General features: G+C 34.8%; 1 protein-coding gene and 1 long non-coding RNA gene across 5 annotated transcripts in view; one reads left to right on the plus strand and one right to left on the minus strand.

Moving 5' to 3' along the window:
* Positions 1–5,673, minus strand: part of LOC26514978 — a 43,235-nt gene extending 37,562 nt beyond the window's left edge. Inside the window, exons 1-3 of the long non-coding RNA XR_004310262.2 lie at positions 5,110–5,673; positions 4,874–5,050; positions 4,588–4,794 (exon numbers count right to left, since the gene is read on the minus strand). This is a non-coding gene — a long non-coding RNA (uncharacterized LOC26514978). The remainder of the gene's footprint in view (positions 1–4,587; positions 4,795–4,873; positions 5,051–5,109) is intronic.
* LOC6498777 (innexin shaking-B) overlaps positions 1–26,083 on the plus strand; it is a 78,976-nt gene extending 52,893 nt beyond the window's left edge. The window contains exons 1-6 of one of the 4 annotated variants that reach the window (XM_001967197.4): positions 3,070–3,690; positions 12,638–12,792; positions 13,381–13,445; positions 15,356–15,522; positions 15,583–15,761; positions 15,833–26,083. In XM_001967197.4, coding sequence (XP_001967233.3) covers positions 3,331–3,690; positions 12,638–12,792; positions 13,381–13,445; positions 15,356–15,522; positions 15,583–15,761; positions 15,833–16,025 — 1,119 coding nt within the window. In that variant the 5' untranslated portion in view covers positions 3,070–3,330 and the 3' untranslated portion in view covers positions 16,026–26,083. Of the gene's footprint in view, positions 1–246; positions 407–2,710; positions 3,691–12,637; positions 12,793–13,380; positions 13,446–15,355; positions 15,550–15,582; positions 15,762–15,832 lie in introns of those variants that run through there. The other 3 variants (XM_032452224.2, XM_044717440.1, XM_044717439.1) reach the window with 3 other exon arrangements.
* Positions 26,084–27,715: the final 1,632 nt, after the last annotated feature.

Consider the following 27,715-nt stretch of genomic DNA (forward strand, 5'->3'; position numbering starts at 1 on the left):
TTTTTGCTCAAAGTCCTCGAACTCTCCGCCCCGATCTCCAATTCTACAATCGATTCTACACAAAACACATCTATAGAAAGCGGGAAAATTATCACCAATTATCCAATTTTCCCTCAAAAAATCAAACTTTCTTTTCAAAAATTGTTTCGTTTTTTTTTTTTTTAAATCGAGAACTAATTTATATTTTTTTTTAATGTGCTGAGTGCGATCTCTTAAAAAATAAAAAAAATGTGAAGTTTTCTGGTGGTGGAGTACACAAAAAAAAAAAAATAATAATAATAATAAAATACAAATTAAATTAAAAAACAAAAAAGTGCTCGACCATGTCGGACACGTGACACGCGCTTTAAAAGCGCGATTCTAACCGATAACCGATTAATCCGATAACTCTCCAAGTGTAAGGAGTGTAAGGGAGAATAAAAGTGCAGAAAATATTATGGCTTAAATAATTTCTATATTTTCACAAAATAAAAACACCCACGAGAGATCATTGACTGCATTTGTGGGATCGGGATCATAACATATACTATATAGTGTATGGGTGTTGTAGGAAGCCACATGCCCGCAGAATTTATATTTTTATATAGACACGCACGTCTACTATATATACGATATAGTATTGTGAAGGGGGGGGTAGTCATCTCTGGGACTGTATATAGTATTGTGTGTTGTGTGTGTGTGCGAGGCGGGCCACCGCTTCATCATAATTAACTTTTACAAAGTAAATAAACCGACTGCGAATTTTGCGGGGCCATGTGTTGCCCCCGAAAACCAAAAAAACCCAAAAAACCAAAAAGATATAGACCTAGAAACCATATAGACTCCGATCTCTGATAATATAAAGATATATGTATTTTTTGAAACTCATTATTGTTTCATATCGTTTCGCACATTGTTGAAAAATGAAATATTAAGTTCTGGAGACTACTACTACTGGGCTTTACTTTAAAATGAATGGGAGATGGAAAATGGGAGAAAGGTGAATGAAATATTCCATTTGTGGCGCCTTGTTTATTTTAGTTGGGTTTGCGAAACATTCTAATATAAATATACAGAGGCTGATTAGGCGGTGGGCTAAAAATATGCTCATCACAACTGAATCAGAATAGGTAAGCCAGGGATCTTCGATTCATAATCCATACACAGCTGCCATGAATGTGTTTTCCAACAAAAAAAAAAATGAAAAAAGAAAAATTATGAAATATGAAAGGGATTCTCCATAGATCCGATCCATAGATACAATCGGGGGGGAAAATTAAATTGATTTTTCATTTCAGACTTCAAAGTGCACTCGGTACGGTCCGGTCCGGTCCAGTCCGCTTTTGATCGGCAAGGAAAATATGTTTTTGTTAGCATTCGCTCTGGATGCATTCGAAAGTGATCTCAAATCGAGCCCATCGACATCGACTCTTGTTTTCCATTTTTACGAGATGTGCAGATTTTTGTTCTATATGATTCTGATATTTTTGTCTCTATTTTCAAAGGAAAATCCCAATTAGTCACTGCTCTCGTTCTTGGAATGCCGTTGAAATAGAAAAGAAAACAATTTAAGAACATAATTATAGAGGCACGCGTTTGTTTCTTTCTGGATTTTCCCCAGAATGCATCATCGCACCTACCCTACCTTACCATACCGCCTCTCCAGTAGTTGCGGCCCCATGGATCGGACCTGACATGGCAAGGCTATTATCTTTAGAGCATGCCTGGCATATTTCACAATCCGAGCAACAAGAAACGAAATATTTTCGTTGAAATGTCAAGTGCAGGCTGGGGCAGGAAGCCGCTGGTGCTCTGTTGCTCTGTTGTGTGTTTTATAAACAAATCTGGGGGACCTGATCCGGACTGGACGCTGCTGGATTACGAAATAGATTAACGATTCTCGCCTTGGCCCGATCTCTATAGTGGCCATAGTGGCCAGCAGGCCAGCAGGCCAGTGTTCAGGTTGTATATCTGGAGTATAGGGCACCTATACTCCCTAACATCTCTTCTGGTCAGCCTTCGCCTTTGACTTTGCCTTTCGGGCCAGGCCACGTGTGCGTATACGCAATTTTTTCAGATTATTTTTTTGGACTATTTCTTAGCCCCCCTTCCCCCCCCCCCCCCCCCACTCTTGCTGTTGTTGTTGTTTTCATTTTATTATCGGCAACTCGGCGGGAAAGTTTGTTTATAAACATTGCAATTTTAAAATTTACAGTTCATTTGGAAACTTCTTATTTTTTTTCTATTCTATATATATATATATATTTTTTTTTTTTTAACAGTTTCAATACCTCCCCGCACCCCCTCTACGTCAGTCAGCATAAGTTTATTAACATATGCCAAGAATTAGAGGGTAGGGTAGGGGGGGCATCCATTTGATGCCACATTTTATTTATATGCCCGAAGCGTTTTTTATTTGTTTTGTTTCTTTGCGCAATTTTCAATGCTGCCGAGCGTAAAAAATAAATATTCTTCCCATCGAGATTAGTTTTTTTTCTTCTTTTTTTGTTAGATTTTTTTAAACATAAAAATAAAATCATTTTTTTGCTAGCAATTCTCCAAAAATAAATCTGAAATTGAGCCAAAAATAAACCTAATTACTCAAATAATTATAAAAAAAGGGAATAATTTTATAAAAAGGGGTTGTTAACTTTGTGAAAATATAGAAAATTATGCCAAATCTCTTTTTTAACTAAAAAATAAACCCATTTCCATAAACAATGACAAGCAGTTAACAAAAAACACTAAAATAATATAAAAAATATCCAACAAAATACCAAAGTGCCAATGTAAGTGTTTAAGGATTTGGAGGATTCGGTGAGAAACGGAGAAACAGGACCCAAAAATGCTCAGCTCTGTGAATGCCAGACGAATTTCCGTAAAAAACACGTCGCAACCCTTCGAATTGGAGAGCCACTGCTGTAATCTGAATCAGAACCACAATATCACGCACCACTTGAGCCATCCGCGCCAACCGCACCACCGGAACCAGCAGCCTCGCTTCCGGTTCCGGTTCGACATCGATATCGATATCGTTTTCGATTTGGACTTTGGTTTTGAATTTGAATTTGAATTTGATTTGAAATTCGAATTCGAATTCGAGTCCCGAATAGCCAATGAGCCGATGATGGGCCTGCCGCGCAAAAGAAAGCAGGAAAGTCACGAAATCGGACAATCGATCTACAGTCACATATCGATACTCTGATACTATCGATAACAAAGGAACAAAAACACAAGAAAAGCGAGAAAAAAGAAGGATTCAAAAAGAGAGATTTATATAAAAAGAAAAGAAAAGATAAGTAGAAAGTAGCGATCGCCGATCTGATCTTGCCAGCTCGCTGACGAGAAACCATGTTAGATATATTTCGTGGCCTGAAAAACCTCGTAAAGGTTAGTCACGTTAAAACCGATTCGATAGTATTCCGCCTGCACTACTCAATAACTGTGATGATTCTGATGTCATTCTCGCTAATTATAACCACCCGACAGTACGTGGGCAATCCCATTGATTGCGTTCACACCAAGGATATACCGGAGGATGTGCTCAACACCTACTGCTGGATCCAGTCCACCTACACCCTCAAGAGCCTCTTCCTCAAGAAGCAGGGCGTCTCGGTGCCCTATCCGGGCATCGGCAACTCCGACGGCGATCCGGCCGATAAGAAGCACTACAAATACTACCAATGGGTCTGCTTTTGCCTCTTCTTTCAGGTCGGTACTAGGAAATACTGCAAATTGTGGGAAGAAAATGTTACTATTTGGGAAATAGTTAATGGGATGGTGATCCTTTTAATTCCATAAAATATTTTGGAATAGGAATACCTTCTTTTTTTTAATTTCTCATGACAAAGAATAAAAACTCTGTTATTATTAATATTTTAAGCTTTAAGCTTATATTATTAATATTTCATAAATTTTAATATAAAACTAAAATAAATAACCAACAGAATAAGAAATTCCCCAAGTCCCAAAAAGTCCCAAACCCATTCAATTAATAAAACCCCCATCATAAAAATCGAATAATTTCCCCCACTGTGATCCTCCCAAAAGAGTACCAATTATCAAGTATGTAGTTTCCATTTCTCTTTACTTCGCTCTCACATTGAACCTATCTCCCACCCTCCCCTCAATTGTACCACCAGGGGGAGACTTTCCTTTATTCATTGGCTCCTAACGGAATAACTCTCCCAAAAAATAGAGTGGCCCACACTAATCTCACAGCATCCACAAGTAGTGGATGGTAGAAAATAGAAAAAAAAAAAAAGGGTAACAAGAAATTGGGGAAAGATAATATGAGGTGATAATAATATATGGTAATAATAATTATTGATATAAAAATATATATATAATTTAAGCAGGTCTTTTTTAATATCAAATTTTAAATAATTTATATTTGTATTTAATGAAAAGCAATATCTAATTTATTTACGTTAATATTTTGTTTATGGATGGCAAGAATTAATGATTTAAATTGTTTAAGCAGATTGTAGTTTTAGTTTTAAATTTTAAGTTTTTAGTTTTAAATCAAAATTAAATCGAATTTTTTTTGTTTAAAAAATTTTAAGGCAAAAAAGCAATGAAATAAATAAATAATTTGAAAGCACTCACCATATTATTCCATAATTATTAGTGCATTAAAAATTTATGAATATTCCAAGTCCATTTCTCCATATCCATTTCCATTTCCATTTCCATTTGCTTTTGTTTCATTATTCCAAAATATAACTGTTCCTCCATTGCAAATTCCATGATGTCTACTGCGTAGTAATGTCCGTTATCTGCATCCACAAATATTTCACTTTTTTTCACCTTTTTCTATGAGAAAATAGAGAACGATATATATTTTTAACAATATATTAAAAAATATATATATAAAAGGTACTTAGGTACTTACATTATTAATTTATAAATTGAAGAAATAAATATTCCGCCTGAGCATCTCTATTCATCTCTGATTAGTTCCTACATCCAAAACATAACTGTTCCTCCATTCCAAATAGAATCAGCCATCTTCCATAATGGCCGTCATCAGCATCCATAATTATTTCACTTTATTTCACTATTTAAAAAACTAATAAGAAATATATTTTTAAGAATATGATAAAAAATAAATTAATAAAAGTTACTTACATTATTAATCCATAAGCAGAATGAATTATAAATTATTCAAAATGAGCATCACTATCAGTCGACTGCCATCACTGTTGAAGCCATTCATCCAAAATCTAACTGTTCTTCCATGGCAGTGGAATGGCGTGGAATGAAGTAATGCGTAATAATGCCTGAACATGCGTGTTTAAATGGCGGCCGGCAAAGATTTTTGGGAGCACCCACAATTATTGCACTTTAAACGACCATTTAACACACATTTCGGGCCTGAAACGTCGAAATTTTATTAAAAACAAGTTAAAAACAAAGTTTTTTAACATTTAACAGAAAAAAAATATAAAAAATATAATAAAAAACACTGCCCTGTTGCTAAATTGTTCACTAAATCACTTTCATTTAATTTTCCAAACACTAATTGATATTTATCACCAAACTAGTTAATGTTTCACTTTTACTCTAATTAAATTTAAATTTAAAGAAAACTTTTCACACGCGGCCATTGCAGAAAAAAACAGAACCGAGAGAGGCAATGGCAGAGCCACGAATGAGCGGCAGGCTGGAAAGCCGGCGCAAAGCGCTAGGAGAGCAGCGGCTTAAGCGACAGTTTTTGTAGCTGCATTGCCGGGTTGAGAGCGCAAGGAAAGCCAGGCGCGCAAGGGAAAGCGACAAAGAGCAGGTGTGAGAGTAGTAAGCGACGGTTGGAAAGCCATTGCGCCACTTGAGCAAGAGAGAGTGGGCAGAGGCCCTAAGCGACAGTTTTGAAAGCTGTGACGTCAGTAAAGGGACAGATTTTGAAACTGCGATGGGAGTAATGAAAAAATTAAGAGAAGCGCTTAAATAATTATTATTTTCTTTTAATATTATTAAGAGGAAATCAGTAACTAGTTAATCCTTGTTTAGTTTAAGTTAAACTTAAAATATAATTGTGATTAAATTATATTATTCGCCATAAAATAAACACTATTTTAATCTTGCAACAAAATCTTGAGAAAATAGGAGAAAGAAGGTGCAAGAAGCAGAGTCTAAATACTAAGAGAGCAGGTGCAAGAGACAATTAATTAAATACAGTGGGCTTTTAAGACTAATGCTCATATCTCCTAGCCATTTTGTTGTATTTTTTTCTCCTTGAATAAAGGGGAAATATAAAAAATATTTTGTTCTCAGATTTTGATGCAGAATAATGGAGAATCGATATACAAATCGATTAAGGTATTCCGCTTAACAATCGGATGGAAATCGGCCAAGATATAGCCATCCCAAGGAGCCATATAGTCCTTCCATGCATTTCTGAAGGGGATCCCCCAGAAATTTTTGAAAAAAATCTAAAAAATATGTTGTTCTCAGATTTGATGCAAAATGTTGGAGAATCGATATACAAATCGATTAAGGTATTCCGCTCCAGGATCGGATAGAAATCGGCCAAGATATAGCCATCCCAAGGAGCCATATAGTCCTTCCATGCATTTCTGAAGGGGATCCCCCAGAAAATTTTGAAAAAAATCTAAAAAATATTTCGTTCTCAGATTTTGATGCAAAATGATGGAGAATCGATAAACAAATCGATTAAGGTATTCCGCTTAACAATCGGATGGAAATCGGCCAAGATATAGCCATCCCAAGGAGCCATATAGTCCTTCCATGCATTTCTGAAGGGGATCCCCCAGAAAATTTTGAAAAAAATCAAAAAAATATTTCGTTCTCAGATTTTGATGCAAAATGATGGAGAATCGATAAACAAATCGATTAAGGTATTCCGCTTAACAATCGGATGGAAATCGGCCAAGATATAGCCATCCCAAGGAGCCATATAGTCCTTCAATGCATTTCTGAAGGGGATCCCCCAGAAAATGTTGATAAAAATCCAAAAAATATTTTGTTCTCAGGTTTTGATGCAGAAAGACGGAGAATCGATTTACAAATCGATTAAGGTATTCCGCTTAACAATCGGATGGAAATCGGCCAAGATATAGCCATCCCAAGGAGCCATATAGTCCTTCCATGCATTTCTGAAGGGGATCCCCCAGAAAATTTTGAAAAAAATCTAAAAAATATTTCGTTCTCAGATTTTGATGCAAAATGATGGAGAATCGATAAACAAATCGATTAAGGTATTCCGCTTAACAATCGGATGGAAATCGGCCAAGATATAGCCATCCCAAGGAGCCATATAGTCCTTCCATGCATTTCTGAAGGGGATCCCCCAGAAAATTTTGTAAAAAATCTAAAAAATATTTCGTTCTCAGATTTTGATGCAATATGATGGAGAATCGATATACAATCGATATCCCCTCTCTAAATATCCTTGCAATATTGAAAATCTGAAAATAAAAATGTATAGCATACTTCTGAGTGCCAGTAAGGCCAGAGTTGAATAAAACCTCTATAACTACTCTAAAAATCGACCGATTTGGATGAAATTTTCTGAGATAGTGCTACATAAATCATAATATCATATCCCTGCGGTCCCTGAGATCTAAAAGATATATAGACAGATGACCAGGCACTACCAGTACCGGACATAGAAACTCTTCATGGAGCCAAGGAAATATACTTCAACAATACAGAAGATATCTAAAGATCTTCAATGCCAATCTGTCTGAATTATTTATGCTAAAATTATCCGCTCTGAGAGATGATCGAGGGAAATCAATCACTGAGAACAAATCGCACTTGCTCCGACATTAACGGCCCAATAAAAATTAAAAATCGATGCCATAAATCAGCGATCCGATCCAGGCACTCCAGCTACGCCTGCGCATCAAATGTGAGGAAAAAATTAAATAGAGTTCGATATGAAAATAGACCCATAGATCAGTTGATTGTTATTCTGTATTTTTTTCCTCTATTTTCTGTATAGTGGGGGGCGTTGAATGATTTGATGGATTAAGTAATTAAGACATTTCTCACCGCCCCAGGCGTCGTCCCATTGAAATACATACGATTCCAATTTCCAAAATATTTGTTCCACTTTTTTTGAAATTTTTTGGTTTTGCGGTTTTGGCTTTTTGTGAGCCAAATAGAATTGTTTAAGTATCTCTGGGGTGTGCGTTGTTTTTTTTTTTCTTTGTTGGCCTTGTATCTCAAAGATACAAAGATAGAAGATAGTTCGAGCTGTGACGTAGATGATGGTGGGTGGATGGGTGGATGGGTGGATGGGCGGATGGGCGTGGGTGATTGATCGGCAATCGATGGGTTTCTATCCCAAGGGATCTCTGAAGCCAAATAGAATAAATAGAATTTTTTAAATTTATTAATTCAGTCAGTGTCCCCCCCTGATATACCTGATTGTGAAAAACTGTCATCGCTAATTGCTGGCACCGCTTAAAGGAGATTGATTGTGTCACGGATGCCATTTTCCATCCGAAATCGGTGACGTTGCTCTCATGGGCCTGAGACATATGGCTGAGACACTCATACTATATAATATATATCCATAAACATATATAGATCTTGTCTCTTATATATATATTTTCAATGGAGAGAGAGAGATAGAGACACGTTACACAATATATCTTCCCGCTAACAATGTACAAATATTAAATGTATATTTTTATCACACTTTGTTTCTTGTTTTATTTTTTTTTGTCGATTTTTTTTTTTGGTTTTCTCGGTTAGTGTCACAGAGCGATTATAGAGACGTTCTAGTCACCCAAATTCCTATAAATACATTTATCATGGTATTCTCCCTGCTTAATGACGCGTAGACGCGTTTCTATAATTTACACTTTCCCCCCTTTTATTTTTAATTTCTGAAGCACGATTTATTAATAACAAAAAAAAAATAGAAAAATAGATAAGAATACGCATTCGCCTAAATTAATATTTTATATTTAAATTAGTTAGTTTAAGTTAATTAATTAAGTAATTATAGTGATCACTTTCTATTATAAACACACCTCTAGAGGTCTATAGAGGACTTTAAAGACGAATCCGAAAGCCATAAAAACCCCGAAATGGCCAAAACAACAACACCTGGCCCAATTACCATAAATCCAGAGACCCAGGCATCCCGATCTACATTCCAACATCCCAAAAATCGATCAAAGATCAGTCATTAAACTTGGACAATGCCGGACAGAGTCGTAAAAATTAAAAGACTTGCACCCATCAATACCCATTCGATCAATTTCTCAGATATGTCAAAAATTGGCATTTCTTTTCTTTCTTATTTTTTTTTTCTACAAACACTATATCCTATGGGCCGCCTGATCTCTTCTGTACGACCCGGACCGGCATGTCTAGATATTTATTGAAAAGGCGCAGACAAACATAAAAGTGAAATAATATTTCTGGCCAGATGCCAAAGAATTGCTGAAACAAAAACGCCATGGATGTGCTAACCGGGAATGGGAATGGGAATGGGAAATGGGAATCTCAAATCGGGAAAAGGGAAAAGGGAATCGGGAATCGGGAACAGGGAACCAAGGGAGCCACCATGGGAATATGTAAGGTTTCTGGAGTGGGAGCTGTTTATATTTGACTTATGTTTGGATATTTTTGGCCTCCCCCATAATTTTTTGGATTTGAAATCTACGAAGACGACAGCAGAATGGGATGGAAGGGGGGCGTGACAGATCGGATCAAATAAGATCCCAGACACTTCCTAGGTGATCCCTTTTGGGCTGCACTCTTAATTAATATTAATTACTAGTCATAAAAATGCAGGAGAAATGGGTGTTTTATTATAGATTCAAAATGGTACTTATAGACGGTACTTTTACTAACTATTACTAAAGAAAAAGGTACTATAGAGGTACTATATATATATAGTATATAATTTTAAATAATTATTGTTAAGAAATCTATTGAGGAACCTTTTCTATAACCTTTTTATCTTTAATCTAACAGTATATCTCTATAAAGTCTATGGTATTATAGAATATTTTCATTAGTACCGGGTATGAGTCTCATAGTTCTAGCTTCTAAGTTTTAACTTTTAGTTTAAAGTATAAATTACCTACAAGTACCGGGTAGAAATCCCATTTTAATAGTTTTTTTTAGAGAATTAAGTCTTCAGGCTTGTAATTTTTATGTTTTTGTTTCTTTTCTATGTCTTTTAAAGTATCTTATGTTTTTTTTAAGATTTTATAAGTGAAGTAACTATTTTTGATACAAAATACACTTTATAAGCAAGTACCGGCTATGAATACTATCATCTAAAATATCAAAACTATGAATATCTAATAGAAAAAACACTCTAGACCAGTCTTTTTGAGTTTAAGCTGCTAAAGAAGTTACTTTTTCTAATCAAAATTGCTCTGAAGTGTTTCAATTTATTTTATCCTATTTTTAATAGCAAATTTTGCTAGCAGTGTCTCTGGAAATCTGTCAAGAAGCATGTCTCTGGCTTCCTTTTGACGCCCAAGTCAGTGGGTGCCCTGTGTGGCTTTTGCTTTGATTCCCCGACTGCCCCAGCAACTTCAGTTTGAGTTTCAGTTTCTTCTGGTTGCATTTATGCGAAATGGTTTTGTGGCGATTTGAACGCTTGCCAAATGGCTTTCCACACACGCACAGAACCCTGGGGGAAAAGTCTTCCTCATTTGGCCTGTCGTCAGGGAAATGCAATTTTCTTACAGCAATTGTATACAGAAAAGGGCAAGCCCCAGACCCCAGACCCCAGACCCGAGTCGATTGGGGGCCGAAAAGCAAAGAAAATCAAACGCATCATTTCACTTCCGGCAAGGCGTGCCCACAAGTTCTATTCCCGTCACAGTCGTGGTGGCAATTATAATTATTTTTTGTATTAATTTTTCATAAAAGAAAGGGTTTTTAGAGGGTTTTCAGAACACTAGTTGTTTCTTCTGATATATCTGTATATTCTTTTAAATATTTCTTAATGATCTATAATCTATAACTTGTAGTTCATAGTTCCCCATCCTTGAGTGTAGAACATGTGCCTTACAATTGCCGTCATTAGAGTGTAGAATGTGCCGCAGATGTTGGCCAAAACAATTAAAGCCAAAATGCCAGCGACACTGGGTCCAGTATGGAATGCAACAAGAACATTTTTAAATAAAGTACAATTATAACCTGAAATCTGAGAAATGGAAATGCACAAATTTTCAAGCACGATCTCCAGCGCGTGTTCTATTTTCTTTTTTATTTTTTTTTTTTTTTTTTTAGGAGGGGGATGGGAAATTATAGATTTGATGGACAGCCGGCAGTTGGGCGGGAAACTAAACAAACTGAACTCTCACCTCCCAGGCCATACACTAAATAAAATAAATATAAAATGTGGGGGATTACCACCTGCCACATGGAGCAGACATGGCGAGGAGACGGCGACATTGTCATGTGCCAAAGCAAACACAACCCACTATTTTGCACAATCACCAGAGAGGACCAGAAGACCAGAAGAAAAGCCCACAATCCCCGTCTGTCTGAAGACTCTTGGACATTGGTCTGATGTTCTGAATCTAATTCCCCCGAATAATTTACGATACAAGTTATTATTAATTTGTCATCGGGTCGGGGGTATTAAAAATCATGCCACAAAAATACACAAGACTAATGGGAAGAGTTTCTATGGGTTGGATGTCTTAAATACCTCTTAAAGGGGGTTTCTTAACCAAAGAATCTTCTATTATCTCATTTTTTTTAATACTATACCAAATAGAAGTAGTTATGAAGTTTTTTAGTTACTCGTTACTCGCTACTCGCCACTAGTTACTCGTTAAAGTTTAATCCTTAAGTAATTTATAATCTAGAACCAATCCCAACATATCCATCCCACTTTATGAGGTACAATTAAGCAAGAATTCGTGCCTGGCTGTCTGTCATAAGTAGCTATTGAGTGCTATAGTTACTCGCTACTCGCCACTAGTTACTCGTTAAAGTTTAATCCTTAAGTAATTTATAATCTAGAACCAATCCCCCCAAATATATCCCACTTTATGAGGTACAATTAAGCAAGAATTCGTGTCTGGTTGTCTGTCAATAGTAGCTATTAAGTGCTATAGTTACTCGCTACTCGCCACTAGTTACTCGTTACTCGTTAAAGTTTAATCCTTAAGTAATTTACAATCTAGAACCAATCCCCCCAAATATATCCCACTTTATGAGGTACAATTAAGCAAGAATTCGTGTCTGGCTGTCTGTCTCTCGGATAGACCCATATATCCTATTATTATTAGTGGTATTGTGGTAGGTAAACCCGGCGACTAATGGCTCATGGCTAATTGACATCGCTGGGGAGGAGGAGATCTCCTCTACATCTCTATCCAAATAGCAATGGAATGGAATTAGCAAAGCAAATTATAAAGCTCCGGGGAAGGTCGTCCACTAATGCCTTTCAGCGTCTGGAAGTGGAACTCTTATGGACTTTACTTTTATTTTCTTTGACTAGAAACTAAAACAGCTGGCAAATGTCACTTGTCAGAGTAGATCGTTTTGTTTTACGACAGTTCCAATGCGACAATCGCCCACACAACTCAAAGCCACCAGCTAGCTCACCTTTGCAGATCACTCCTCCCCTCTATAATATATATATAGTATACTTTTTATATAGCACTACTATATCATTACTTAATTTCCCATTTTCTTTTTGCAGGCAATCTTATTTTATACACCAAGATGGCTGTGGAAATCTTGGGAGGGTGGCAAGATTCATGCGCTCATCATGGACTTAGACATAGGCATTTGTTCCGAAGCCGAGAAAAAACAAAAAAAGAAATTACTTTTAGATTATTTGTGGGAAAATTTAAGGTGAGTATTTATGATATTTCACTAAAATTATTATTATATTGAGTAGTAATTAGAAGTAAATTAATGCAACAGTTTCTCTTAATTCAAAGGCCAACAAAGCCAGTTTGTTTTAAAAATTAAACAAAAGAAAAAGAAAATATATAATAAAATCCCTTTCTGGCAATAATTTTCCTGTCACTTTTTATACTCTGCAATCAAAACAATAAACAAATCTAATTTAAATAAATGATTCAAAGGAACAATGACCTGTTCTTGAAAATGCAACTTCTTAAAAACATTCTTAAAGTGAAAATCTTGTAAAATAAATATTTAAAACTTGCCAATATACTTCCTATAAATTTTTTCAAAAAAAGTAAGCCATTATTTTGAAACATTTCGCCAGAAAACCATTGTGATTCACTCACAGAAACAGACCAAAAAAAAAAAAAACAAGATCTCAGTTGAGACAAAAGGAAAGTTAAACAAACATTTAGGAAATTTATTATATACTTACCGGATCGGAAGCGATCCCTGGACTCTCTCTGAATCATTGCTAATTACTTCCCTTTGGATGCCATTCCATATATCCATTTCCATTTCCATTTCCAGATATCACAATTGGTGGGCGTACAGATATTACGTGTGTGAGCTGCTCGCCCTTATAAATGTGATAGGTGAGTGGTATTTGTATTCAATTTATTCCTCAATTTCCATTTTCCAGGTGCCAAATACAGTACTGTACTGTACTCTAACACTGACAAAATAAAAAGACTAAAAAGATTTAAAAGAAAACAAAAAAAAAAAAGCAAAGTAAACAATTGTTGTTCTGGTTTAAAGCATAAATTTGCCGCTTCATTGGCATTCTTTAACCTGGATTGTTCCCCCGAATTTTCATCGATATTCTGCCTTCTGCCAACAAAAATCAATGACGAATTTTTATCGACTGACCGCTCGGCCCACGACCCACATCAAAATAAACAAAATTAATGTTTTTTTTTTCTCACTGTGTTGTGGCGGTGTTGGTGGGTCGGTCCCCTCGTGGGGCGCACGCTGAAATCCGAAATCTGACAAAATAATGAACTGTCAGAAAACATGAGAAATAAACAATAATAATGCGAGTAATACACGTTTTTATAAAATGGCTGACATCTCGTCGTGCGAGGGGAGTTTGTTGAGAAACAGAACCTAAATGCATTGTCTAATTGGCTAAATGCCTTTCCACCCCCCCTTTCCCATCCGATTCTAAATGGGTCAATTAGCCAGCAGGGGCTGGAGAGTATTTTCGGGAATTCTTTCTCATCAATATTATACAGTTTCAAGGCGCCAGAGAACAGTTTGGGAAATAAAAGCATAAAACAGGCTATTTTGGTTGTTACTAGGTACTAGTTTTTAGTTTCTGGTTACTGGTTGGAAAAGTTACTAGTTACTAGTCCCTATTTTCTAGTTTAAAGTTACTAGTTACTTATAAAGGGCTACCCATTACTTATTACTAGTTTCTAGTTACTATTTACTAGTTACTTGTGAACAGTTACCTCTTATTAGTTACTATTTACTTTGCACTAGTTCCTAGTTTCTAGTTACAAGGTACTAGTTACTTATATACTACTTTCTAGTTACTATTTACTAGTCATTAGTTACTACTAGAAAAGTTACTAATAATTAGTTATTAGTTACTAGATACTTGCCCCTGGTTTCTAGTTACAAGTTACTAGTTACTTATATACTAGTTTCCAGTTACTATTTACTAGTTACTAGTTAAAAGCCAATAGTTACCAGTAACTTTCGTTTTATTATTCAAATAATTTGTATTTCAAGTGAAATCTGTTAGAAATTATTATTTTTTTGTATTAATTTAATTAGTACTAAAAGTTGAAGTGTGTAGGTCATCTTCTACACCTTGCCTTATAAAAATCGACTAAAATACGTTTGATTTTAATAGCTTATTCTGGCCAGAGTATTATTTTCTTTCAAATCACTTAATATCTTATTAAAAACAGACCAATATTTCTCAGATCTGTTTCCAAATATTTATATATTATGAATTTTATTAACAAAAGAGTTCTCTGGCGAAATAAAAACTTGTATTTACCTTAAAGATATACATATGTATGTGTCTGTAAGAAGAAAAGGCAGTCCAGTTTGTTTGTTCATTGACCTCCATTTTCAACGGCCAATTAGCCGCAATTAGCCCAAACAATTGATGGATCACACGAAAGTGAAAATTCGGTTTATCTGCCATAATTAATTGGCCGCAAGGTGAATGAATTCTGAATCGGAATCAGAATCAGAATCAGAAACCGAATCGAAATCATTTGCCGCCTCATTTACAAACGATCAATCAAGTGTATCGACTTGGAAAAAGTCAGAAGTCCGAGCCGTTTTTACAGCAAAAAATATGTAAAAAAAAAAAAATCTGAAGAAGACTGGTTTGCTGGTTAGGCAAGAAAAGGCGGGAAAAGGAAAGAAGCCATTAATTAAGTGATCGTGGGTGTAAACAATGGAATGGATTTGTGAATAGTATATCTTACGATTTAATCGCTGACTTGCTAATTGCTACATTTTGTTTTTGTTTCACCTTTTTCAGGTCAAATGTTTCTTATGAATCGATTTTTCGATGGCGAATTTATGACATTTGGCCTGGATGTGATAGATTATATGGAGACCGATCAGGAAGATCGCATGGATCCGATGATTTACATATTTCCCAGAATGACCAAATGTACATTTTTTAAATATGGTTCAAGTGGGGAGGTGAGTATTTAATACACTTTTTTATTAAAAATATATATAAATATTAATGATTTTTTTTAGGTGGAGAAACACGACGCCATTTGCATTTTACCATTAAACGTTGTTAATGAGAAAATTTACATTTTCCTTTGGTTTTGGTTCATCTTATTAACGTTTCTCACATTATTAACGCTAATATACAGGGTGGTTATTATATTCTCACCTCGAATGAGGGTCTACTTATTTCGTATGCGATTTAGGTAAGTCTATACTATATATTTTATATAATATTTTATTAATATATTTATTTTTTTTTTAATAAAATTTACAGGTTAGTGCGTCGTGACGCTATTGAAATAATCGTTCGTCGTTCAAAGATGGGCGATTGGTTTTTGTTGTATTTATTAGGTGAAAACATAGATACGGTTATATTTCGTGATGTTGTACAGGACTTAGCGAATCGTTTAGGACATAACCAACACCACAGGGTGCCTGGCTTAAAAGGTGAAATACAGGATGCATGATATTGGGAGTATTAGAAGCAATACAAAATGCAATTTGTCGTCTCCATTTGAAAACCATCTCAAAACTCAAAACTTAAAACTCAACTAAAAATCAACAAGAAGAATAACTAAACAAGACTTGATACCATATGAGAAGAATCGTCGTTAGAGAATCTTAGAGAATCGTCACAGCACACAGCCAGCAGCCGCTTCATGAACAACAACAAAACAACAAATAAAAAATTGCAAAAAAAACCAAAAATATATCACCATTCTACAAACCGCAACAAAAAAAAATTTCAAAAATATTTAAAAAAAAAACGTATCTCAAAAATACAACCAAAAAAACTATCGTCAGCGCGCAGTCATTTTGAAATCATTTTGAAATAAATCCGGCATGGTCACTAAATACCATGATCGATAGCAGGCGTCTATCGATAGTCGATAACCAAGAAACCAACAGCAACACACTAACACAGGGCAGAAACTAATCGGAAGCGGATAGCGGACAAAAAATAAAAAAAGGATAATTGAAAATTGAGAAAAAAATACTAAATCTAAATCAAATGAGAATGTAACAACAGGAAATGCGTGTGAATAGCAGAGTCCTTGTTAAGGACTGCTATCCACCGGACAGGACACGGCGACCGGGGGCAAGTGGCGCCTGCCGCCGGTCAATGGTCACAAGGATACAAGGTCACGAGTCAAAGGATCTTAGCTGGGAAGGCTAAGCGATCTGCGATCCATAGAAAGTTGCCCCTAAGGACAAGAACAAAGTGTGAGCAGGACAAACGGAAACGGAAACGGAAACGGATACACATATAGCTTATAGCTATCATCAATCATACGCCCCGTAGGACACATACATACATACATACATACATACATACATATACATACACAGAGACACTCACAAACACCAACTCACACAGACTCATCGCACTTTGCTTGTCATGCAGCGTTAACTAAAACCAAACATCAACAAAGTCGAGACGACGCCCGCGGAAAATTGCATTTCTGTATTAACCCAAAAAAAAAACATAAAATATCAACATCACTAGCATCATTATCACCTAGAGGAAGGAGCTGAGCAGAGCAGGACACCATAAACGATGCAGAAACAACAACAACACGAAGGCTAGAGGGCTAGCATATCCTTCGAAGGATAACCACTCGTTAGTAGCCTAAGAGGAAGGACAACAACAAGAAGAAGCGAACAACGAGAGCGCAAAAAGAATAGTCACGAAAGGAGCAAAGGAAAATGCATAAACATAAATCGAAATAAAAAATAAAAAATAAAAGAAAGAAAAGAAAGAAGTATGAAGTAAATGTAACAGTTTAATTAAATTAAATTCAATTCAATTAAATTACTTATTACAATGATATCTTGAAGTGTTCATGTATTCGAATGTAGGTTAACTAAGTCAAGCATACAAAATAATTCTACATAACATACGTATATGATTATATATATATATATACATATATATGTGAGCGAGAATCCATATGTATATATACATTATATATACATATTTATATATATATATAGTATATATATGAAGAGAAAGGAAAAACAAACTTTTTTTTTGTCTAACTCTAAGCATTTGTATTACCCGCTAATGATGAAAAACAAAAAAAATACCAAATGATGATGAAAAGATGAAAAAAAGCAAACAAAAAAATACCAAAAAAAAGCAAAAAAACACAATTTTTTTTTTTATATATACAGAAAAGGATTAAAAAAATGCCGAGGCGAAACGAAACGAACAAAAAATATCAGTAAATATCAGAAAATACCATACCGAATACCGAAACCGAAAAACTAAAAAACAAAAAAAAAAAAAATACATTTAAATAGTTTAAATTGGAATGGAAACTATAGCGCGCATCATTATATAACCAAAAAAAAGAAAAATAAAATAAAAAACAAAGACAGACAGAGACGGAAATGTTTTAAAACTCACACACACACATACAGACACATCCACACACACACACCTACATTATAGTATATAATACATATATTATTATCGATCGATTATCGAAAAAGAGAGCAGCATACATTCGCAGCATAAATCAATTAACTCAACTAATAATAGAGCATACTCAACTCTCTCCCTTAAAGATAATCCTAATAGCCACCCCTCCCCCCCAAAAAAAAAAATACTAAAAAATCATACCAAAAGGAAAATGCTTTGCCTCACACACACACACACACACTCAAACACACACACACTTACATACATCAATCGAGTGTAATGATATCGATAACAGTACGATAACAGTCCTATGCATCGAGGGTTCAGTTTGGATTTCGGCGACAATTCCCCAAGATCACATAGCAGGCATTGCAGTTGCTTCTGACCTCTGACCTCTGACCCAGACCACCACCCCACCCCCCATTAACCCCCCGTGTTAGGTAGTTAGCAAAAACCGATCAAAAAAAACAAAGAAAAGAAAGGTTCATTATGTGCTACAAATTGTAATATCCGTCCAGAAAACTTTTTGAAGCGCACCTTCCTGCTCCGTTGACTATCGAAGTTCTATCGATAACTATCGATAATATCGATTTCAATGCGCCATTATTTGTGCTTTCCCTAGAAGGCTGCTTTTCCAATAAAAAAATAACAAATTAATACACTTAATAAATGGACCAAAAATACCAAGTCACAGATGCCTCAAAAGTTTTCCTTTTGATTAAAGCGATCTCTTAACTTTCCCCTCTGACCCGTTGACCCTTTGACCCTTTCCCGTCTCTTTCTCTCTCATCTATACCTATCTCCATCTATCTATCTGTCTCTCTCAAAACAAGGACGACCAATGACGAAAAACACAGCCAGAAAGCAAAGCCAGAGATGAAAATCTAACAACAAAATATCACTGCCAACCGAATTAAAAAAAAACAAATGCAAACAAATTTAAATAGTTAATGAAAATAAAAACATAAAAAAAAAATAGATGAGTATAGGGCGGGAGGGAGGAGGTTATCAAAGGAGGTCAAGAGCAAGGACAACTGCAATGCCGGAGAAAAGCAAAGCGAAAGGAATTAATTTCCAAAAATTTAAGAAAAAATATTAGAAGGTTCCTTGTCTCAAAAATCAGGAATTGCCGAAACGTTCGCCAGGAATTTAAAGCCTCACCTCACGGTATTTATTTAATTATTTGTTGATCGGGAAATCGAGATTAGTTCAAATGCTTATTTTTATTTCATAGTTCGTCTTTTCTCACGCAACTATCCCGCATAAAGACGCATTAAAATTAGCAAAAAAAAAAAAACAAACAGAAAACAAAAATTCTAGGAGGAGAAAGTGGGGGGAAAGTAAGATGTTGAAGCAAAAAAACAATAATTATAACAATAAATGTTAATAAGTAATTTTAGCGTACTCTTTTTTTTTTTTGAAACAGCTTATAGCCAACTAAGTAAAGTAAAATGTAATTCTAGTTCAAACTGAACCATTTTTTGTCTGCGTTTTTTTTTTTGGCGTGTATCAGTAGGGTAAGACATACAAAAAACACACAACAAACATACAAGAAACACAACAGACACACAACAGACACGCAATGAAATCGAAATGGTAAACGAAAAGCAAATGTAACATATAATAATTAAATATCCGAGGATAATTAAACTGTAATTATAGAGGAGAGCGAACCGAAGCGAAGGAATACCATACCAAAACGTAAGCATATTACAAGGAAATTGCCATTAGTCGATAGTTTTAAAGCGATACGTATATGATCTACAATGTTAGGTTAAAAAAAAACACACACAAACACACACAGAACAAAAAACAAAACTGAACAGAATATATAGTGTAGCTCAATCCAAGTCGTATCTCGTAACTCGTAACTCCAAAACAAAACAAAAAAATAAATAAATTATAATTAAAAAAAAAAAAACAAACTAAAAGCAATTGTAAAATATCGTAACAAGTCTTAAGGCGATTCGGAATCGAATCGAAAACAAACAAACAAACAAGCAAAACTTTATTTTTCAAAGTTTTTGCCGCAATATTTACTCTACCTAAAAAATAAAAAAAAAAAATAAAAATAATTAAGAAAAATTATACTAGCTGAATAAATAGATGTTAAGAAGGACATTTCATAGAGACACACACACACACACACACACACGGAAACCACGGAAATTCCCTAGAAGCAATAGGCGCAGGCGAAAACGGAAACGGAAACTGAAACTGAAACAAAAAAACAGAAACGAAAGCAGGCAGAGCTAACGGTAACATCGATGATTTTACACCAAAGTTCCACCACTACTTCCGGTACAGTTCTGTCCACTTTTTCAAAACACACAGCACAGCACTTTTCTCTCCTCCACCTCTCTCTCTCTCTCTCTCTCTCTCTTATTCTCTATCCATCTCTCTCTGTTTAAGGACTCTTTTCCAAACCTACTTTCCCCAAATGTCTAGTTTTTATTTTGATTTAAATTTCTTTTATCGATTAATCGATATATATCGGAAGTTTTGTTTGCTTGTTTGTTTGTTTCCGATAACTGATTTTTCTGGTTGATTATTATTTTTTTTTGTATCATTATTATGTATTTTAGGCTTTAGTTCTATAACTTTTAACGTACTTTCTCATTTGTTCTTTCGTGCAATAAAAAATTACGAGACTTGTATACATATCATTGTTTATTGGGTATTATTATTGTCTTGGGGATCTCTTCTACTACCATTCTTCCTAATCTATCTCTTTCTAGTTACCTCTGTCCATCCCTTTCTCCAGCACCAAAGAAAACGCAAAAAGAAAGTCAATTTCTCACAGCTCAAGCCAAACAAAACACGCAATGAAACGAACTAAAAGCAACAATTAGTGAAGCATATTGGTGAAATACTCGTAACTTATATTTTAAATCAAATTAGTGAGTGATTAGCGCAATGGTAACGATATAATGATAATTACAATTTAGTTGAAAGACCCCCTAGCAGAATCGAATCGAATCGAATAGTGAGAACTGTTTTATTAGAACATTTTTTAATTATATACTAATCGAATCAAAATTGTAAAAACAAAAAAAAGCAACAAAAATGTTTAAAAATAACAAACAAAAAAAGAAATCTTACAAAATTTATTAACAAAAAAAAAAAAAAAGGCAACCATAGATATTGCATACAAATTGAAACTGCCAATTCACATTCTCAGACAAATTTTTACGAAGCTAAACCAAATCGAGCATTACCCAATTAATAGCACTAAGCAACCAAAACAAAAAAATATATATACATTATATATACAAAATTGCTGAATATTTCCGAAACAAAAATATTTGAGAATCAATTCAAACTCGTATCTAGAAAGCGTATCTAAACTAAAAACAAAATTTAATAATAATAATTGACAAGGCCTTCGAATTTGATCCTCACCTTCGTTTCGTTTCCCCCGATTTCCGATTAAACTGATTAAACCGATAACCGAATGACCGATATCCGATATTCGATATCCGATATCCCGGATTGAGGCACTGGCTTACTTTAGGCACTTAGCGTATATCAATTTGTGTGTGTGTGAACAAATAGCAGACAATAATTAGTGAGAGGCGCGAGTAGGCTATTTTGTAATCGAAATCGAAAGTCCAGATTGTATTCTTCATTTAATTCTTATTATTTTTGAATTTTTTCTATCGAAAAAATCGAATAATTTATTGTCTTCCAGCCTAGCGTACATTTTAAATCGATTAATTTGTTGATTAAAAGCAGGTTCCTAAAACAGTCCAAGTTCAAGTTCAAGTTCAAGTCCAAGAAAATAAATTAATATTTTGCCAAGCCAAAGCGGAAGAGCAGAAAAGTATGCTTGCTTTCCTTTCATTTCCTTATTTTGTGATTATCGATAACACAAATCCGTACGATTTCGATAGCTTAATGCCAAAAATGAGAAGGAAAATGAGATTTATTTCGTTGATGGCCAGAATTCAGAAGCATTTGACGGAGTGTATAGGAAAACTGCCTTAAAGTGATTTCAAAGTGAGACCGAACGATCGATAAACCAGCTAACCGTGTATATAGCAGATGGAGAAAGTCTATGGAAGTCAAGGAAAGTCAAAGTCAGTCGATAATAGTCGATAATAGTCGTGGGAGACAGATCGGTATAAGATCCGGGAATTTTTTTTACTAAACAAACCAATTTAGCCACGTATCTATGAGTAAGCCTAACTTTTAACACAGCCATACGACTTGTACATAGACACGCTCTGATCTAAACATAACTATATCGATATATATCGATATATATATGTGCAGAGATGTTGGGGCAGCATATATACATGCATATATACTCTATAGATACATATACAAGCATATACACACCAGTATATATACATAAAGGGAATGTTTTATAACGACGATGGACGATGATTAGTTGGTAAACGTAGAGCGAGACATCTTTAGCAAAATTACACCTAAGTTTTCCAGATTCAGATGACTTTTTAACCAAAAAAACAGAAAACAAAAAACTAAAACGACAAGCTGGCAAGCTCTGATAGATTATGATGAGAATTATGTAGAAAAGCCGACAGAGTAAGAAACTATTTGTATTTCAACTTGTTTTCCAGGAGATCTTAAGTTTAGTCAACTTAATGTAATGTAAATTTAACTCAAAAACCAAAAGAAAAACCAATTATGAAAGGAAAAAACGTATGTAAAATAATTGCATAAATAATTTCAAATATATTCGCCGATTGCCTTCAACTAGAGGAATTTTGATTAAACTTAATAATGAATAACGAATACTAAATAATTAATAATAAATAATAAATAATAATGGTAAATTGAAATTATTAAATAATGCATTGAATATTTATACAAAAATGAAATAAAAACTAAAAAATAACAAACTATAAATAGAGAATGGAGGGACGAGAGATGAAAAGATGCCGAAGCAGTCAAGAAGAACAACAAATCTACACAAAATGAAATTCAAAAAGAACTGAAGTAAAAACAAAGATTTTAAAGCAGTAACAAATGGCAAACAAAACAAAAAACAAAATAAAGCATTCATATTTGTACACTAAAAAAAAGTACGCAACTTATACACGCAATATTAGACTAAACCGAATCGATAACAGATACCGATAACCGATAACCGATAGTTTCCACAACCCCTTTTTCCCCTTTGGAATGCTACCCAATCCAATCCCTTAATTTTATTTCCATATTATTTTGAAAATCCAACTTTTTTCTCTCGAACTAGAAACACTCGCACATATCCAACGAAAGACGTCGATTACTTTCCATTTTTCCCATTCCTATCGAAAGACCACCACCCCTTAGATATTCACACACACAGTTTCCCTTGAAAAAAAAAAAAAAATCGATACAAAAAAATCGAAGATAAATCGAAGATAAATCGAAGAGGAGAAAAGAATCGATCGACTCACAAACCACAATTGCAACCACAACCGAACCACAGAAGCACAACCACACAGGATGATGATGCACAACAACCACAGCAAAAGAGCTAAAAGAGAAATGCTAATAAATGAGGAAAAAGGGAAGAAGAATAAATAATAAAAAAAACCGTATGAAAGAATGCAAGCTGGAGGAGGAGATCGAGTCTAGAGAATACTTTTAGGCGTTAAGCGTACTTCTACATAGTTTGTATCTCTTATATATATACACACACACACACACAGATATAACTAGGTATATGGATATAGCATAATTATACAGATATACAGGCCTATCGATAAACTCAAAAAAAAAAAAATACCGCATAAAACTAGCCAGAGGAAGGAGGGATCTGAAATGGATATCCGAGGAGTATCGATATATATCGATACAGAATCGAAAGACCGTAGATCGAAATGAACGAAATATTTTTTTTTTTTATTAATTGTACTGTATTTTATGGTAAACGCTAATGATAAATGAATAATGATTAAATGATTAAATGGTAAATGGTAAACGGTAACGGTAATGGACATTTAACTAGTTATAACGTGCAGTTATCGTAATTTATGATTATCGATTATTGAGTCTTGAGTACGATTATTATGGAACGTTTAATTTTGTTAATACGAAAACAAAACGCGAGCATGGTTAATAAAGCTTTAATTTGAAGCTATATAGGTATATATATACGCCCATATATATATATACATAACACACACACACATACACATACACACTAGCACACACCAACACACCAACACACACACACACACACACACAGAAGACAAGAAAAACGTCCTCAGTTTATAAATTTTCAAATGAGTGACAAAAGAAAAGAAAAGAAAAAAGAAAACTTGAAACAAAACACACACAAGAAACAGTAATTAAGTCTTAAGGCCCATATAAGTATAATACAATTAAAATTATTTAACGAAATCAATTTATTATTGATAGCAAAAAAAAAACGATGGAAACGAAACGAAGCGATTACGATTACGATTACGATTAACGATAAAAGTAACGATAAAAGTAACGATAACGATAACGATAGCAATGGCAGTAAAGCAAAACAGAGTTTCCAAGCGCAAAAAAGAAAGAAAGTAGAGAGAGGTTAGGTCGAGTGCTATGTGTGCATATTGGCTTTGGGGATATATTTGTGTGTGTGTTTTTTTTTTTTCGAAAGTACATAAAGTATGGAAAGAAAAGGGGGATATATCCACCGATATGCACACACACACACACACTAAACAGACACAAACACACACATATACTAATATGCATAATAACAGTGAAGGAGAATTTTTAGTCTATACTAATTACCGAACCGGAGAGGCAAACAAATCTATATACAATACATGGCATACACATATATGAAAGCCCCTATATTGAGGATATAAACGTGAATTTTTAGCAATCTAAGTAATAAATTATACACAAAAACCCACACACACACACACACACACACACACACACAGTCACATACATCCTAGAGTACTCTACGAGTATCGGGTATGAATACAAAAATACACAGAGAGAAATACATACACATAATCCAACTAGCAGCAGCAAGGTGCAAGGTGGTATATAAGTATATATATATATACGTCTAATACAAATAATTACATTATGCAATAAAGTGGAGGAGTGAGTTCTAAGGCAGCAACCGGAAACGGATATGGCAAGATGGCGGAATGCCGGAAATGAAACACTTAACATTAAGACACGCGACAAGAGACTTGTAAATAACATACACACACACACACACACAGGCAGACTACACACTCACACACTCACACACTACACACATACACCCACAAAGAAAGATCGCAGACAGATACATCACTCACACACACACACACACACTTACACCCACTCAGACTCACCCACACTCACATACATTTTACGATTAGTTAATTTTACAAACTAAAATTATTGCAGCAGGCGCATTATATAATATAAAATAAATAAAATTAAAAAAAAAGAAAAACTAAATGGAAAGAGAAACCAGAAACAAAAGTAAAAACCAAAAATCATATGCATTAAAAGTAAAGTAAAACAAAAACAAAAAACAAAAAACAAAAAAGTAAAGAAAGAAAAGCAAAAAATGCAAAGCAGAGCGAAAGCGAAAGCAAAAGCGAAAGCGAAAGAATAGCCAGCTTCCGGTGGCGCTAGGGGCGTGGTGGAGGCGAAGGCGGAAGGGCGTTAACGAGGGCGTGGCTAGTGGAAGGGGAGACCCCTCTCTCTCCCCACACACACACACACACACACACACACTCACTAAAAGCCCCCTCTTCCGGCACACCCACCCTCGAAACGCCCACGGGAGATATGTTGATGGGAATTAATAAATTACCAAGTAATATTATAAAAATATTATTATATAAATTATTATAATTATAAATTATTATTAAAGAAAGCAAGCAACAAACGTAAAACCAAAACCAAAACCAAAAACAAACAAAAACAAAAACAAACAAGATTACAAAAATACAAAACGAAAAAAGAAAAAAAAAAACACAAAACCAAAACATAAACATAAACAAGACACATTATAATGCGATAATTGAGTAATCAACAAAAAAAAACAAAAAAAAAAAACGAATTGACAACGTTGTATGATTTTGATCAGAAAGTAATAAAAACAATTTTCGATTTGTTACGAAATATACATAAATATTTAACGGCTTTTATTCACTAAGGGACTGGGAGTGGAACTTTAATTATTAATTTTTAAAACAAAATATTTAGAACGCTCTTTAGAGCCACCTAGCGGATATAAAACGCAACCTGAAGCGCCATCTGAAGGTCTAAACAGGAACTAAGCGCTGCTTCGCAAGCCTACCTCTAGGTGTCGCCACAAACAACTTTCGTGGAATCTGTTTCGAAAAACAACATCTAGGTATTTAAAAATTAATTTATTATTTAAAACCTACAAATGTTAACTAGTTACTAACAAAGTTATCTAAGGGAAGAACTGATTCTTATAATTAACAAATTTTATTAAGCTTTTTAATCATTTTATCTGGAGGAGTCTCTATGAAAACCTAGGGGAACCCCTTGAAAAAATTGAAAAAATTTTAAAATGATATTTAAGCCACGATTTAAATGAGGAATGGAAGTATTTCTATTTCTAATCACAGAATGGTGCACTTTTTCCCGATCGGACATCAAATGGCAGAGTTATGGCTACCGGAAGGGGGCCTAGAACGGAAGTTGGGAAAACCCTCAGTTTTATAGGGGAACCCCTTGGAAAAATTTAAAAAATTTTAAAATGATATTTAAGCTACGATTTAAATCATGGAGGAACTCCTGTTTCTGATCACAGAATGGTGCACTTTTTCCCGATCGGGCATCAAATGGCAGAGTTATGACTTCCGGAAGGGGGCCTAGAACGGAAGTTGGGAAAACCCTCAGTTTTATAGGGGAACCCCTTGGAAAAATTGAAAAATTTTAAAATGATATTTAAGCTACGATTTAAATCAGGAATGGAAGTATTTCTGTTTCTGATCACAGAATGGTGCACTTTTTCCAGATCGGGCATCAAATGGCAGAGTTATGGCTACCGGAAGGGGGCCAAGAACGGAAGTTGGGAAACCCCTCAGTTTTATAAGGGAACCCCTTGGAAAAATTGAAAAAATTTTAAAATGATATTTAAGCTACGATTTAAATTAGGAAAGGAAGTATTTCTATTTCTGATTACAGAATGGTGCACTTTTTCCCGATCGGACATCAAATGGCAGAGTTATGGCTACCGGAAGGGGGCCTAGAACGGAAATACGGAAACCCCTCAGTTTTATAGGGGAACCCCTTGGAAAAATTGAAAAAATTTTAAAATGATATTTAAGCCACGATTTAAATGAGGAATGGAGGAACTCCTGTTTCTGATCACAGAATGGTGCACTTTTTCCCGATCGGGCATCAAATGGCAGAGTTATGACTTCCGGAAGGGGGCCTAGAACGGAAGTTGGGAAAACCCTCAGTTTTATAGGGGAACCCCTTGGAAAAATTGAAAAAATTTTAAAATGATATTTAAGCCACGATTTAAATGAGGAATGGAGGAACTCCTGTTTCTGATCACAGAATGGTACACTTTTTCCCGATCGGACATCAAATGGCAGAGTTATGGCTACCGGAAGGGGGCCTAGAACGGAAGTTGGGAAACCCCTCAGTTTTATAAGGGAACCCCTTGGAAAAATTGAAAAAATTTTAAAATGATATTTAAGCTACGATTTAAATTAGGAAAGGAAGTATTTCTATTTCTGATTACAGAATGGTGCACTTTTTCCCGATCGGACATCAAATGGCAGA

This window comes from Drosophila ananassae, chromosome XR (genome assembly GCF_017639315.1).
Source record: "Drosophila ananassae strain 14024-0371.13 chromosome XR, ASM1763931v2, whole genome shotgun sequence".
In the NCBI taxonomy this organism is placed as follows: Eukaryota; Metazoa; Arthropoda; class Insecta; order Diptera; family Drosophilidae; genus Drosophila; species Drosophila ananassae.